The sequence below is a fragment of the Lycium barbarum genome, chromosome 4, assembly GCF_019175385.1.
Source record: "Lycium barbarum isolate Lr01 chromosome 4, ASM1917538v2, whole genome shotgun sequence".
In the NCBI taxonomy this organism is placed as follows: Eukaryota; Viridiplantae; Streptophyta; class Magnoliopsida; order Solanales; family Solanaceae; genus Lycium; species Lycium barbarum.
Genome location: NC_083340.1, coordinates 12,680,291 through 12,695,768, shown reverse-complemented (window position 1 = coordinate 12,695,768; position 15,478 = coordinate 12,680,291). Strand labels below are relative to the sequence as shown.

The following is a 15,478-nucleotide window of genomic DNA, read 5'->3' as shown; positions in this document are numbered from 1 at the left end:
TACCTACTTCTAAATCTAGTAGTAACGTGAAAAATCCATTACTGTTAACACACTAGCGATAGCAGCACCATAGTTCTCCTCCCAATAAAGAGAAGACAATTCCCAAGCCAATGATTACCGCGAATCACCTTTTTTAGACTCTTATCGTTAGTGCATCTATTAAGTACATGCAAAAGAAATGAAACTACATATACTATGTCTTTAGATGAGTTGTTTCAATTCCATAAGATGTGAAATGATATCCTCCCTTCGTAGTGAAGCCTTCTTGGATAACTTATTTCCGACCAGTCAATCCTCCCAGGAGAGGAGAAGATTAATTACTGAAAATCACATTCAATATACTCTCCTATGGAATGTTCAAATATTTAGCTAAATGACGATTTGTATCCACATGGTCCTGAAGTCATTAAAATTGAATCTTTCATAGTAAAACACCAATAACTAAAGCTATCAAACATGCTAACGCAGGAAACCAATGAGATGTAGCTAGTTATTTGCCAGACTCAGAACTTATACAGCAAAACAACCACTTGGGAAATCATGGCAAACTTGGAAAGCCCCAATTATGTTGTAAAACACCTTTTAAAGTATCTTGTAGAATCATTATCAAAAGAAAATCTACAAGCACTTGACTCTTATGACAGGAAAAATCATCTTAAGACTTCACAAACTATAAGCACATCCAACTCAAAAGAGGACCTGCTATGAAAATACTCAAATGGCCAAGAGAAATTGTTGTTGTTCTAGAAATTGCGAACTTATGAAGGATGTTCCAATATGAAGCACATTTGCACTAGGCTGCACCAAATTTCTTCGTCTAAAGAAACTTTGCCATACTGGTTTAAATAATACAAACAGAAAAGAACCACATGAAATAGGTCGCATTTTGTTTTCAGATTAGAAAGCTCTCTTTTTTAATTGCTCTTAACTGTATTTTTACAAAGACTTCCCATTGAAATGCTCATCAGATCACAGTGCCATAAAACTGAAACTAGTAGCATTTACCTTCTGCTTCAGCTTCTTCTAGTCATACCTAAGCTGCCTCAATAAAGAATATTAACCATGCTCCAATTAACTAACATCAATCCCTCACTAATTGGGATGGGCTGTATAATTCATTCTGCTTTATTCGAGCTCAATTTATTATTATATTTAATGAAGGGTTTTTCTTAAACAGCTAGGGGGTCGTTTGGTAGCGGGTCAAGAGCTAAATTATTCATGTATTAGCACTCTTTTGCTATATATAAAATTACACACACCTAATACATTGTTTGATTTACAATTTAAAATAGTACATAGATTAACACATAACTAATCTTTGTATTACCACTGCATAACTCTAGCCAGCTACTAAACAACCCCTAAGTTTTTTTTTTTTTTTTACTAAAACTAAAAGTTCTACTGAACCAAACATACAGAATTCAGAATAGTAGCCCAAACAAACTTAGAAACGAAAACATAAAAAAGCATCGAAAAGCTAGAACCAAGAAACACAAAACCAGTAAATTAACCAACAAAATTAGGGTTTATCATTACGCCATGTTCAGTAAAATTACACTAAATTCATTAAAAAAAACAAAAACCCCCTTTTCCCCAATTTTCTCAACTAAGAAAACTCAAATGCACAAGTCTTCTCTTCCACACAACCCCAAAAATCAGAAAACCACGCGAAATTGAGGCGCGTCGGACCCACTCGCGGGCAAAACCTCCCAACGGCAAGGCTCAAGCTCATCAGAAACAGGACAATATCCAGCAAGTGTAACCTTATCAACTGAAGCCGCAACCGACCCGAATTCGAATACGGTTATGTCCGCTGGCGGCGGGTACGGCCTCACAACCTCAACTGCTCCGTTCATACCCGGAACTTCCGCTTTGTCCGAACTGATTTGGGCTTGGGCTTGGGATTTCGGGTCGGAAGATATTTGGGTTTTCGGGTCGGGTTTTTGAGCGGGTTTAGGGGTTTCTTTTTTGTTGTCGCCTTTCCACCATGACAGAATTCCCATGGCTATTACCTACAAAGGGTTTTGAAGTTGTTGCTACTCTTTTTTGTGCTTCGATATTTATATTAGAGTGCTTTCACAATAATATCTATTTCTTGGAAATGTTATCAACATTTTCCTTGAAAAAAATGTATTTACAGTTTTATACCATATACTATAACTTCTTTAATTATAAAAGCTAATACTGATAAATTACTAGAATCTCACTTCAGTTTGCTTTATGACACTAATTTTTTCTGGGTTTGTAATATTACATTCGCCTTCATTATTTATCGTTTTTCGTAACAATTATTTTAAACTATTTAATATTAAAACAAATAAGCGATAAAATTTAACTAATTTATCCCTTCTAATGATACGCTCTTTTATTAGTTTAATTGTTATTATTTTTAAAAAGATTCCACCTTTGGCAAAATTAAACTAAGCTAGGTTCTTGACGTGAATAAGGCTTATTTTGGTTTGAGCAAGATACATAAATGGAAGATATAAAAAATGCTTAAGCATATAATTTTAGCTTCCAGATTTTCCAAAGATTCGAGAGTAATCTAAGACATATAGCATAATCCAAAACGGTCTAACAAAGAGCTACTCCCTCTGTTTAGAAGTAAGGGTGGCAGGGGGGACTGGACGGGGACGGTAGGGGACTTTGGGGAATTTTTTGGGGGACCCGTCCCGTCCCACTCTAAGGAGGGACGGGACGGGCCTGGAGGGACGAGGAGGGACGGGGGGCGGGGTTTTTTTTTATAAAACTTCAAACTTAACATTTAATTTGATAACTTATTAACTAATATTAAATTTTCAAGTCTTTATAAAAAAATTAAAGACTTGGATTTATTTTTAGGTATTTATATTTTATAATAGGAGAAAATAATTTCAAGTAAGAACCATTTATTTTTTTAAATTCTAAGGTGTCACGCCCCGAACTATGGCCTAGGCGTAACAAGGCATCCGGTGCCTGACTGCATGTGACCGAGCGAACCACATGGTTTGCTGAATCATCATGAGGCATACATGAGCGGGAGTATAACGTGAAGTGCATGATGAGCTTTTATAAAACATAGTAAGTCATAATATTAAACATAAGTACTCGATTAAGTCATGAATGCGGATAATATCATAAATGAGCCAAACTGGCTAACCAATTCTGGAAGTCTAACATGACACTTGTCTTGTCTATGAAACCTCTAACATGATTCTAAAACACGTAGCATACTTGCTGGGACAAGGCCCCCAGCATACCTTTAAATGCAAAACTAAATAAAAAAAGACAATGCCTAGACCCCAAATGAGATGGGGCTCACCAATAAGCTGGTACGTGCAGATCCTAATGAGCAGAGGCATCGTCCTGTAAATCCGTACCTGCATCGTGAAATGCAGGCCCCCGGGCAATAAAAGGGGACGTCAACACATTGAATGTACTGGTATGTAAAGCAACTGAAAGAAATAACATGGGACATGAAATAGCATGATAAGAACTGAAACTGAAAACCTGGACATGAACATGAGCATGAGCATGAGCATGGGTATATATATATATATATATATATAACATAAGTAAAACATGATAAGTAGGGAGAGCATTTCATAAACCGACCATGTGATATCACCACGTGGGTACGTGGAGTCTGGTACCTCGCCGGACCAGCAGAGCCCCCATACCTTGCCAGGGTATAAGGTGGTAACGTGCCTGATGGATCCATTCAGTGTAAATTAAGGAATCGTCCTAACTGGGCGGAGCGATCCTTTTCCTACGGTGGCTACGTAGTTTTAGGCTATCTGAGCCTTCTCGGTAATTCGTGCAACTCCCAAAAACATGAGCATGATATAATTGGCTAAGAAGCCCCTAATTTTCGTGAATTAACTTGTACTTGACTTGTAATCATGATTTCACGAAATAACTTGTAAACATGGTTTCATGAAATAGCTTATATTTAGCATGTATGTATCTTGTATCATGACATGAAAGTAATTATATAATATAGTTGCATGAAAACTTGTAGACATGTAGGATATTCATGAAATAATCATTCTTAGTTAAAAACATGCATGCAAGAACCCACAGAATACAAGATATGGGTTTTCATGGATTACAGACTGATTCTCAATAATCATATGGAGTTATTAAGAACACAATGATAGAATAATAGCAATTCATACATAATCTATTCATGGACATGGACCTAGGGTTGTCATGAACATGGTGTAGAAACCCTAGTTTTAGTAGAGAATCATAATTTATGGATTATGAGGCGTGGGGAAGAACAATGATGTTCCCACACGTAGATAGTAACTCTACATACCTGGTAATGCTCCAAACTTGAATTAAAGATTTTAACTTTGAAAAAGATTTCCAAAATCTTGAATTTTTGAACCTTGAGATGGGTTTTCTTGAAAACCCTAGTTTAGGAATAATGATTTCTTACTTAGATTATTAGAGTATATGTTAGAATTGAGTTGGAAGGGTTTGGATTGACTTACCTTGATGTTTTGCATTGTTGCTAGGGCTTGGAATTGTGAATAATGAAATAAAAGAACTCAAGGCTTGAATTTATACAAAAGTGAGGCGGAAATTATATGGACATATTATACGGTCCGTATAAAGTTATACGGTCCGTATAATATGACCATATTTTATCACGGCTAAAAACAGAACGTCGATTTGAAATTTCATGAAGTACGGACGAGTTATACGGTCCGTATAAAATTATATGGGCCGTATAACAAGTTCGTATAACATGACTAGTGAACGGACTGCTCTGTAATCCTTCAGTAAAATGGCCATAACTCTTTGCACAGATGTCCCCTTGACCCCCATAATATACCGTTGGAAAGGTATTTCAAAGGGCTACAACTTTTATTTAGGAAGTTTTCCCAAATTCCTAATTAATAAAGGGGTTATGGTCGTTGGAAATAAGACCTTCTACAAACATGCCCCGTAGAGTGGCTTCCAACTTTGCTTTGCCCAAGGACATTCCTTATGACTTGATTAGGTTTCAAAACACTTCCTATAACCCTCATATTGGTTTCATTATATTATCATCTTATGAGTCAAACTTTCGCCCGAAGCTACGAGGTGTTACATAAGGGCTATTATTTTTAATTTATTACATAATATTAAATATACTTTCAAGTCTTTATAATCTTTATAAAGAATTGCATTCTTTTTTGTAGTTATGTAAAGAAAAATAATTTCAAGTAATAACTTTATGTTTATTTATTCAAAATAGATCTTTTAAATTTCATAAAACTTGACTCAAAGTCTCAAATACAAGAAGAGCACCTAATCTACACAACCACCTTCTAGGAAGGGTTTTGTTTCAATTAGGCCTCTAAGTTACAATAAGATCACCTAATCTACACAGCCACCTTCTAGGAAGGGTTCTGTTTTAACTAGGCATCTAAGTAGTTAATTATAAATTATCAAACTAAAACTTATATGGATCTATGTACATTTTTTCTAATTGTCGTATCGCTTCCGTTGCATTCAATTATGGAATTGGTATATCTCCTTGACGGTCCATAAGTTTCATGCCATCATCGCTATTAGTGTTGATTATCTCTTCATATTCCTCTTCTTCTTGACGGGTCAATTTTGGTAGCCCACGATTTCTTCTTTCTGCGTTGATCCAATCCCTGAATAAGACAGAAATCTCCAAGCTATCTTGTGCTAATGAATGTCTATGATCTCCAAGTTGAAATCTTGCAGCGCTAAAAGCTGCCTCCGAAGCTACTGATGATGATTGAATAGTTAGGATATCTCGAGCCATTTTTTAGAGTAATGGAAATGCCTTGCCACGCTCCCTCCACTATCCTAAAATATCTTCATTGTCGTCGTCGTCCACAGTGATGCTTTCCAAACTCTGATCAAGATAAGATTCAAGATCACTTTCATTTTGAGTATTAGCAATACCAAGCTATGCAGCATTCATTGATCTATCAAATTTTCTATTGCCAAATTTAGCCTTATTTTTTTGTGAAGGACGTTGATTTCCACTTCTACTTTCTTCAGATTTATAATTATTATACATTAATTTAGCTTTTAATTCTATGCTACGTTTACACTCTTCAACATTTGGATGTTCATTAGGAGGAATATCTAACTGCAAATAAATTTTGTCAACAAGTCCATGAGCACCTCTTAATTTTAAAGACGGGTCAAGTATACAAGCAATCAAATAAATATCGGGAATAGGAAAAAAATACTTTTTAAATTTGAAAATCATTTCATCAACAGCTTCCTCATGTTCGTTTGATTCTCTATATTCCGCAAATAGTTTTGTAAGCCCACAAATATAAAATAACATTTGTCCAATTGTAGGATAGTATTTACCGGAAAATGCTTGTCACGACCCCGCTAGGGGCCGTGACGGGTACCCGGGGGCTAACCACCGAGCACCGCTCGTTCTATGACTTATCCTACTCATTTAATGCTCTTTTATCAAATTTATACTCAAATCGTAAGAAAAATCAGTTTCCATTTGAAAACATAAATACTTTTATATACATAAGCCTCTCGGCTATCAAAATGATAATATACACATATATACAGTAATAACCTTGCGAGGCCATATAACCCACACTGCGCATCTACGAGCCTCTACTGGAGTGCTAGACATAAGGACGGGACAAAACCCCGTTATGCCCAAAATACGTATACATGGATATACACAAAAGTATAAACCCGATTAGCACCTCCGGAATAATGGAGTGCTCCTGAAAATCTGCTGATAGCTCCTATAGGTCTGCGCCGTCTCCCTGTCTACCTGTGGACATGAACACAGCGTCCAAAGAAAACGGACGTCAGTACGAACATTGTACTGAGTATGTAAGGCATAACAATGAAAATACGTTAATGAGATAAAGGAAGCATCGATAAAGAGCAACTGTATATGACTGTCACTTATAAAAGAAATAGCACATGATGACTTACTTCATATTCATCATCATATCATATATTGCTGCGGAACGTGCAGCCCGATCCATATATCATCATATATCAATATATTGCCGCGGAACGAACGACCCTATCCATCACCCATACATCCCGCGTCCGGGATGATATTAACCGATGTGGGATTCGCGTAAACCAATGTGGGATTCGCCTAAGGCAAGCCTTACACTCACCTCCCTTTGGGACTCAGCGTTCTTGCTGAGGTTTGCCCCACCACTGGGTTTGCCCCACCACCGGCTTTGATAGCAACTGATCAGGTGGTTATGCGTCTATAGCGCCTTACCTTTTCCCCATGTCCCCTATATACATACACATATCATATACACATATAATATACGTAGCATGCATTAGAGCCCAAACAAAAGTGCACTTTATCGGAGTGACGTAAGGTCGGTAACCTCCGATTATATTATGGAATAATCATCATGGCTTTGTCTTACCTTGAAGGAACAACTATTATAAGGTGAGGCTATCAATGAAGAATAGCATTAGGAAAACATAGAATAAGGTCATAAACCTCATAGGGCGTCAATTCATATGCTTTGGAATCTTTAAACCTGGAATCATCATCATAATCAAGTAGGAAAATATTCTCGTCTTTGACATCATCGTGGTCATTACAAAAACATGTCCGTCATTATAATCATAAAAGCTTACAAAATCATAAACCTTTATTTTGGAAAGATACAAACATTCTGGAAAACATTTACGGGTTATCAGGCAAGGAATCATGCGTTGGAATCATAGACTTTTAATTTTTGAAAACAAAGAGGTCATGAAAGCATTTATGAAATCGTAGCATAGGAATTATGCCTTTGAAAGAAAGGGACGAGTCTTAACATACCTTTATCGTTTACTAATCTATCGCTTGCTTGTTCTCCTTTAATGCCCACGTTCTACCTTCAAGAGAATTCGTATCGACATTAGCTAACAATTATAGGAACGGATTTACTAACGCTAAAGAAAATTGGGCAGCATTTCTTTTGTTTATACTACTTTTCCCATGTTCGATGTCAGCTCTCAACGTTCATATCAACATTCACAATATTGCAACCAACAATCATCATTTTTCTACATTTGCCACAATTCACCATTTCCTTTCAATTTCTTCGCAATTATGGTTATAGCTCACTATCGCGTTTTCTCATATACAATACTCATTCCATGTTCTATAGGTCATTCATAACATGCATACAATTTCAACATACCAATATTCGTAATTCAATCCAACTATTGTTCAACAATGACACTATTCAATCCTTTATGACCCATTTCTATACTCTTCTACAATCCAAGTGTTTCCACTTATCAATACTTTAAACATCATGAAAATACCATGAAACTTACCTTAGATAGCGTAGAAACAAGCCTTGTGTTGAAATACTCTTCTAGCACCAAAACCCCATTTCACCTCTTTTGGAATTTTCTTGGCTTGGATGACTTTAATGGGTTTCACACTCTTGATTCTTATTGGTTTGATGTGGTTGATCATCAATTTCTCTTGATTTCTTGTGAGTGAAGTGTGGAGAGGATTCTAGGGGTTTCTATGTCTAAAATGGTGAAAATAATGAGTTAGGGTCGAATTTGATATATATATAGTGGTCCAGAAAATTTTGGACCGACACAACATGCGACACACTTTGCGGGACGCAAAGCATGCTTTGCTAAACGCATGTTGTGTCGCAAACCATGCAGGACCACAAAATTTCACTGGCACACTTTGCGGTGCAACTGCGTGGCCGCATGTTGCGCCGCAAAGTGCGCCAGAATGTGATATTTTGCTCAAGCAGTCTGTCGTAGAATGGCCATAACTTTTGATCTGGATATGCTGTGAGGGCCCACGACCTATGGTTGGAAAGATCTTTCAATTATCTACAACTTTCATTCTTAGTGTTTTTCCAAATTACAAACTTATAATGGTTCTTTGGCCCCTCCAAATCAGATCATCCGAAAATGTTTCCTTAAATCGCCCTTTTGGGATGGCTTATGCCCATATCTGGCTTATGGATCCTTCTCGAAACTTACTTAACACTTCATTACCAATATAAGGGACATTATAACTCTTCTCCAAAATGTCATTAAGCCATCATTAATTCAATACTCGTAATTCTTGCCCGACACAACATATACCTTGCTTCCCTTAACAACTTTCGTCTCCTACCTCAAATGTCTTTGAAATCTCGTTTAGAATCATTAAATATTATTTCTTACTTATAAAAACATCGTATGCATCATGCCCTTCCTCAGTCAATTCACTGTGCATGAACGAAATTTTTTCCGAGGTGTAACAATGCTTTTGTTGCAATATAAAATTTTTCTAAAAAAATACATAGTCCTTCAATTTCATTCCAATCACTATCTTGTATTTGTTCATGGGGATGATAATGATGTGCATTAAAAACATGTTGAAGGGGTTTTTGATATTGGTGAGCAACAAGTAGCATTTCATATAAAGAATTCCACCTAGTACAAACTTCTTTTGGAATTTTTCTAACAGTCAAATTTTGCTCAACACAATATTTTTTAAACAAATTAATTCTACTTCGCTTATGAGCGCTAAAAACATATTGACAAGCATATCGTATTTTTTGTAGAGAACCCTCAAATAAATCAAGACCATCTTTTACAACTAAATTTAAAACATGGCATGCACATCGGACATGAAAAATATCAAGGTTAATTGGGCAAATTCTTATAGCCATAAGTTCAGCAATCTTAGTCATGGAAGAAGCATTATCAAATGTAACAGTTAATACTTTGTCAACAAGACCATATAATTGCAAAATGTCTAGAACATTTGTAGAAATATAAGAACCTGTTTTTTTGTCATCAATATATTTATAACCAAATATACGCTTTTGCATATTCCAATTATGATCAATCTAATGTGCCGTAACACATAAATAATCATTGCCATTAACACTACGACCTATATCAGAAGTGACAGACACTCTAGTATCTAGGTGATGGAACACACAACGCATATATTGACAATAATCACTTTGAAATTTAAAAACGTTGGCTCTAACAGTGGATCTAGAAATGCCTTGAAAAGTAGGATTATACATAGATCTAATATAATGCACAAAACCGAGGTTAGAAGGAAAACTAAAAGGCAAGCCACAAACCGCAGCCATTTTAGCTAGTTCTTCACGATCTCTATCTTTATTATAAGCTATTTGAGTGACAGCGGGGTTAGAAGGATTTAAAGTTTGTTGGACCATATTAGATCCCCCAACGGATCCACCGGGAGCAGCACTACTAGTGCCGGTCGGTGTGTTTTTAAGTCTGGCTGCTAATCGAGCATCTAAGTATGGTTTTCCAACACATGTTCTCAAGTGTCTAGTTAAACCACCCGTCCCACCCGCCCCTCCACCGCTTCCGTGTTTTAAAATTTGCTTACATTTGTGACAAATAGCCTGAATTTTAGTACCATCTAAAGTCATGAATTTCCATACGACACTAGTTCTAGGACGTTGCGCCTTAGTCATACCCCGTGTAAGAGGTATAGGGGGACAACCAGCTCCAGACTGAGATATAGTCTGAGTTAGAGCTTCGGTAACGGGACTAGTAGGTGTCTCATTTAAATCTAATTCCTCGCCTTCTTCTACTTCTAAATTTTCCAAATCATCAAATTCTAAATTAGCATAAGCTCTATCCCAGGCTTCAGTTTGTAATTTTAAATCTTCTGGAATAGGAGGAAAACCGGGGGAACAAAAAATTCAGTTTCATCAACATGAGTGAAATCTTCCGTATTGTTTCTAAATTGAATTTTAGATTTACTAGAAGAACCAGATTTACCCTTACTACTACGACTAAAAGGGTTAGGGATTTCGACAGTTTTACCTAGTACCGGGATCTTAACTTTTTTAGACATATTATCAAAGTATAATAAAATAAAATATGAAAATTAATTGAAAAAAAGACGCAAATAAAATGCAAGATTTAAATAAATTAAAGGATGGAACGAGTGTACCAAACGTCTGCGTAAAAGCAGACGTAACCGTAAATGTTGAAATTGAAATTATGTTACTCGAAGCTTGAAAGTTGCTCCAAAATTCAAATATTGCCCACTTCACCAAAATAATAATAATAATAATAATAATAATAATAATAATAATAATAATAATAATAATAATAATATTGCACCAAATATTAGAGAGCTATATAATTGATAATAAATATTAGAGAGAGAGATAATTGGTGGATGATTTGTGTGAAAATGAATAAAAATGAAGAGATATTTATAGTTTAAAATTTGGATTAAAATGCAATTTATTAAACTTTGGGGGTATTTTTATTTTTTGGGGGAAACGGGGACTCCAACGCCTGAAAATGAGACCGTTGGAGTCCCAACGTAAACTTTTGTTTCCACTTTCCAGTGGTCAAACAGCGACAGGGCCCCACCACCTTTAAAAAAAAACTAAGAGACTAACGTATTCAGGCGGGGCGGGACCGGTCAGCCGGTCCGGTACCAGGCCTGACCGGATCGGGCCTCGCCGGGACTTTCCGCCTCTTCCGTCCCCCTTCCCCTTCTGCCCTCTCCCCATCGTTGACCGGAACGGGGACGGTTCGGTGCCGGACCGGGACTGTCCCGTCCCCTCTGACACCCTTATTTAGAAGTGAGCACTTTACTATAATATCCATAATTATTAGCCTTTGAAAACTCTTGGGAAATGACTTGAGGAATTAGTAATTAATGTTGGGTAAACCATGAATAAAAAGATTATCTTTCTCTTGATATGCTAAAATGGATAAGTAAAAATAAAAATTTATTTTTCAATACAGAGAACAAATAAAAGTGAACGTAGGGAGTCCATAACGGATTTCTTAAAACCCAAAACAGACAGAAAACAATGATTTTTTGTCACATAATTCAGTATTCAATCTGCTACAATGCAGTTTTTATGACTACTACTTTATGGGGGGCGGCTCAATAGGGTAGGTGGCCTAAAACTGAAATTTAGAAAAGAGACCTTGTATTTATTTAGCAAAATTATATTTTATTTGATATTTATTATTATAACTTTTTAAAATGAGAGGTAGTGAATTATATTTTGATAATATCATTTTTTAATTAAAAAAATAGTCAACTTTTGTGTAAGTTTTCGTGAGACTTTAATTGAAGTATTTAAAACAGAAGCAAGATTTTAATTGATTGAATATGCCAATTAGAGTATCACATTCTACTTATATAATTTATCCTATCACTTTAATCATAAAAATATATTAAAACCATCAATATTATGGTCACTATGCTTTAAAAGAAAATGTACAGAATATACAGATCATTAAAATGCACCAGAATAGACCTTTTCCAAACTTAAAAGACATGTACAGAATCATCCCTCAGTCAAAGGTTAGTAGTAAAGCAACAGGCATATACTGGAAGAGAGGAAATTAATTGCTTTAACACTGAGAATTGGACAACATCTGCTCTAGAAATTAAGGGGGAATAACACTTTTCCGGTGTACATGTCCAAATAAATCAGAGTTAAGAGAAGCAATCTCTTTTCTTCATGCCTATTTTCAGATGAGCAACAAAGAAAAACGTTATGTGTGGTAGTTGTAGGTATCAGGAACAAGTCCAGATGCAAGAGGGAGCTAGGATGTTGGCTACGGGCAAAGTACAATAGCAAATGACAGTATAAAAAGGACATCGAGATGGATTTCGCTTGCAAACAATGAAGATTTCATTTGATGTTAGTTCGTCGCTTCCAAAAAGCATGCAGTTTTCCTCATTTCTTTTACTATCTAATCTGCATAGACTAGTTTCTTCCTACTTTTTCTTTCATTTCATTAAAAATAGGTAAGGGAAGCATCCTTGCTTCTTACTGGCAGTTAATGACGACCCAGCTTAAGGGATGCAATATGAATAAATCTAAAGTTACAAGGATGCTAGGGTTCAACATGATGATCTCGAACTAACCTAAAAGGTAGCCCATAGCAACTTTATCTGCTGAATTCTTGTCACGTAGTTGTATTTATGGAGAATCAATTTCATTAACTTTTGATGCGTTCCTCAACATCAGCCTCACTTCCACTGTTGATTCTCTTTCAGTTCATTGCAAACAGCTAACAAAAAGATACCCTTGCTTCTTATTAGCAGCTAATTACGATAAATTTAAGGGATGCAATGGCTAAATCTAAATTATAGGGATGCTAGGGTTCAACAGGATGATATCAAGTTAACCTAAAAGGGTACCAAAGCAACTATATTCTGCTGACTTCTTGTCACTCTTTTTTTTTTGGAGCTTCATTTTTCATCAACCTTGTGGATGTCTTAAAGTCATGTACTAAATCACTACCCAGTCAATGTTCACATAGCAGCAAAAGAACCGTTATACTGGTAATAGTGATCAATTGCTTACAGTTTCTCAATAATTAAAGAGGGGGGATTTGCAATTTCAGTATATATGTCCTCTGGGCTATGAGCAGAGAAAAGAGATATAGATTTCTTGCATAGCTGTCTGCTTAAGTTGCAGGTATCAGGAAGGATTACAGATCAAAAGAGAGGCTAGAATTGTTAACAAGTAAGAGAATGCACAGCTTGCTTCTCATTGGCTTTAACAATTATGAGGTTGAGGTGTTGAGGGATGCACATTGCTTACATCTAAATTTAGAGGGACACTAGGACTTACGGGAAAGGTTCAACAAGATGATTTTTTTCCAGAGACGCTAGGACTTATGGCAAAGGTTCAACATAATGATTTTGTTTCAGAGACGGTGACCAGACAAGCTTGTGCGCACCTCAACTAATCTTTCAGTTGGCCTGTGCATTCTTATTATCAAGTTAATCTTGCCAGTAACCAATAGTCAAGTAAATATTCTCACCAAATTGCTCCAATTCTACCTCCAACCCCTGCTGCTAGAGCATAATCAGAAACGTTAAGTCATGTTTTCTTTTCTGCATCAAGCTGACTATGCTATACCACGTAATGGTCACACAAGCGACTTATTCTAGCAATTGGCAAAACATCAATTAAAAGAGTGACAATGTAAAGCATCACAAAGTACCAAGATCAAAGATTTGACATCAAACGTCAAGATTATCTTTAGCAAACTGCAACTCAAAATTCAGAAGGACGATTCTACGCTTAACATATGCATAGTGAGCTCAATCTCCACAGAGTGGAAATGTATTTATTCATACAAATCAATGTCAAGTTACATATTTCAAAGAACAACATAAATTCAAAACTTTTTAAGTAAACCCCGGTTGCCTATCAATTTCTTCCTCAACAAATCACAGTATCCCAACTAATTCAGGTAGTCTTTTCTAACAAAATAATAAGTATTGTATATCTGAAAAATATGTTACCTAAGCTTCAGCATTACCAGACTTAGAACTTCTAAAATCCTTCTTCAACTCAGCCATTCTTTTCATACAAGCTGCCTTATTCTTCCCAGGCACAGCAGCTGCTATTTTCTCCCACCTCATCGCCACTTCCTTCGGAAACGTCTTCAATGCATTAAGCAATGCCAAATCCTCACCACTAGTCCAACTCTCCACCGCCTTTTTCGCATCCACATTATCAAAATCACCTTCATTTCCACTCTCACTTCTCTTATCCATTGGTTTTCTATCCTTCAAGAACCTCGAATACGAATCCTCATCACTCATTTTCTTCTCACCCAATTCTTTAGCTTTCTTTATCACATTTTCCACTTTATATCTCCCATTAAACCCTTCCGCTATCGCTTCCCATCGACCCGGTTTCCCTACCGGGTTCTTCCCCATCATTTTCTTCAACAATTCCTCATCCCCTTCACTCCATACACTATTTTTCGAATTTTCCACCAACCCATTACTTTTTTTCGAATTTGGAACCGACCCATTAACTTTCTCGGGTTTCGGGTCATAATTGGTGGCGAGAACCGGCTCAAAGTCAACGTTTTTTTTAGGTTTGTTGGATCTTCTGTTTGACTTTTTCTCGGGTTCGGTATCAGAAAGATCTTCTTTTGGCGGGTCTTGAATGGGGGATCCGAGTCCGACCCGAATATCACCAGCTGTAACGGAAATAGGAGCAAAAGGACCAATAAGGAAAGAAAGAAAGAGCCATAAGAAAATGGATCCAATTGGTTCAAGATTGAAGTAAAGGAAGGAGAGAGTGAAGAAGAGAAGAGAAAGGGAAATGGAGATGATGATTCCGGGTCGGTAAAAAGAACGGGTTTGGGTTACCGGATCGGAATTGGATTGGGGTAATGGTTTGGATTGAAGGACAAATCTGGGTTTGGCATCTTCGTCTAAGAACTCCATTGACAGAATTATACATTTCTCCATCCTATTTTAGGAACTTATATACTATGTGTAAAATAGAGAAAATGCAAAAAATGGTCCCTTATGTTTGTAGTAAGTTCAAAGTGGTCCCTTATATACTCTTGTATTATTTTAAGTTTGCTAAAGTGAGCAATTTTTGTTTTTGTCTATATTTAACAAACTCTTATTTTTATTGGATTAGCCAGACCTGTGAAAGAAGGACCAGTATTTAATATGAACTCATATTTGGAGGTGTTATATTTACGT

General features: G+C 36.3%; 2 protein-coding genes across 2 annotated transcripts; both read right to left on the bottom strand.

The window, feature by feature from the left end:
• Positions 1–1,506: 1,506 nt before the first annotated feature.
• Positions 1,507–2,102, bottom strand: LOC132635244 (uncharacterized). Its single transcript, XM_060351561.1, has one exon. The coding sequence runs from the start codon at positions 2,001–2,003 to the stop codon at positions 1,656–1,658; it is 348 nt and encodes a 115-aa protein (XP_060207544.1). The 5' UTR covers positions 2,004–2,102; the 3' UTR covers positions 1,507–1,655.
• Positions 2,103–14,063: 11,961 nt separating this feature from the next.
• LOC132635243 (transcription factor MAMYB) lies at positions 14,064–15,233 on the bottom strand. The gene has a single exon (XM_060351560.1). It carries the CDS (start codon positions 15,209–15,211, stop codon positions 14,273–14,275), a length of 939 nt encoding a protein of 312 aa, XP_060207543.1. The 5' UTR covers positions 15,212–15,233; the 3' UTR covers positions 14,064–14,272.
• Between the last annotated feature and the right edge of the window lie 245 nt (positions 15,234–15,478).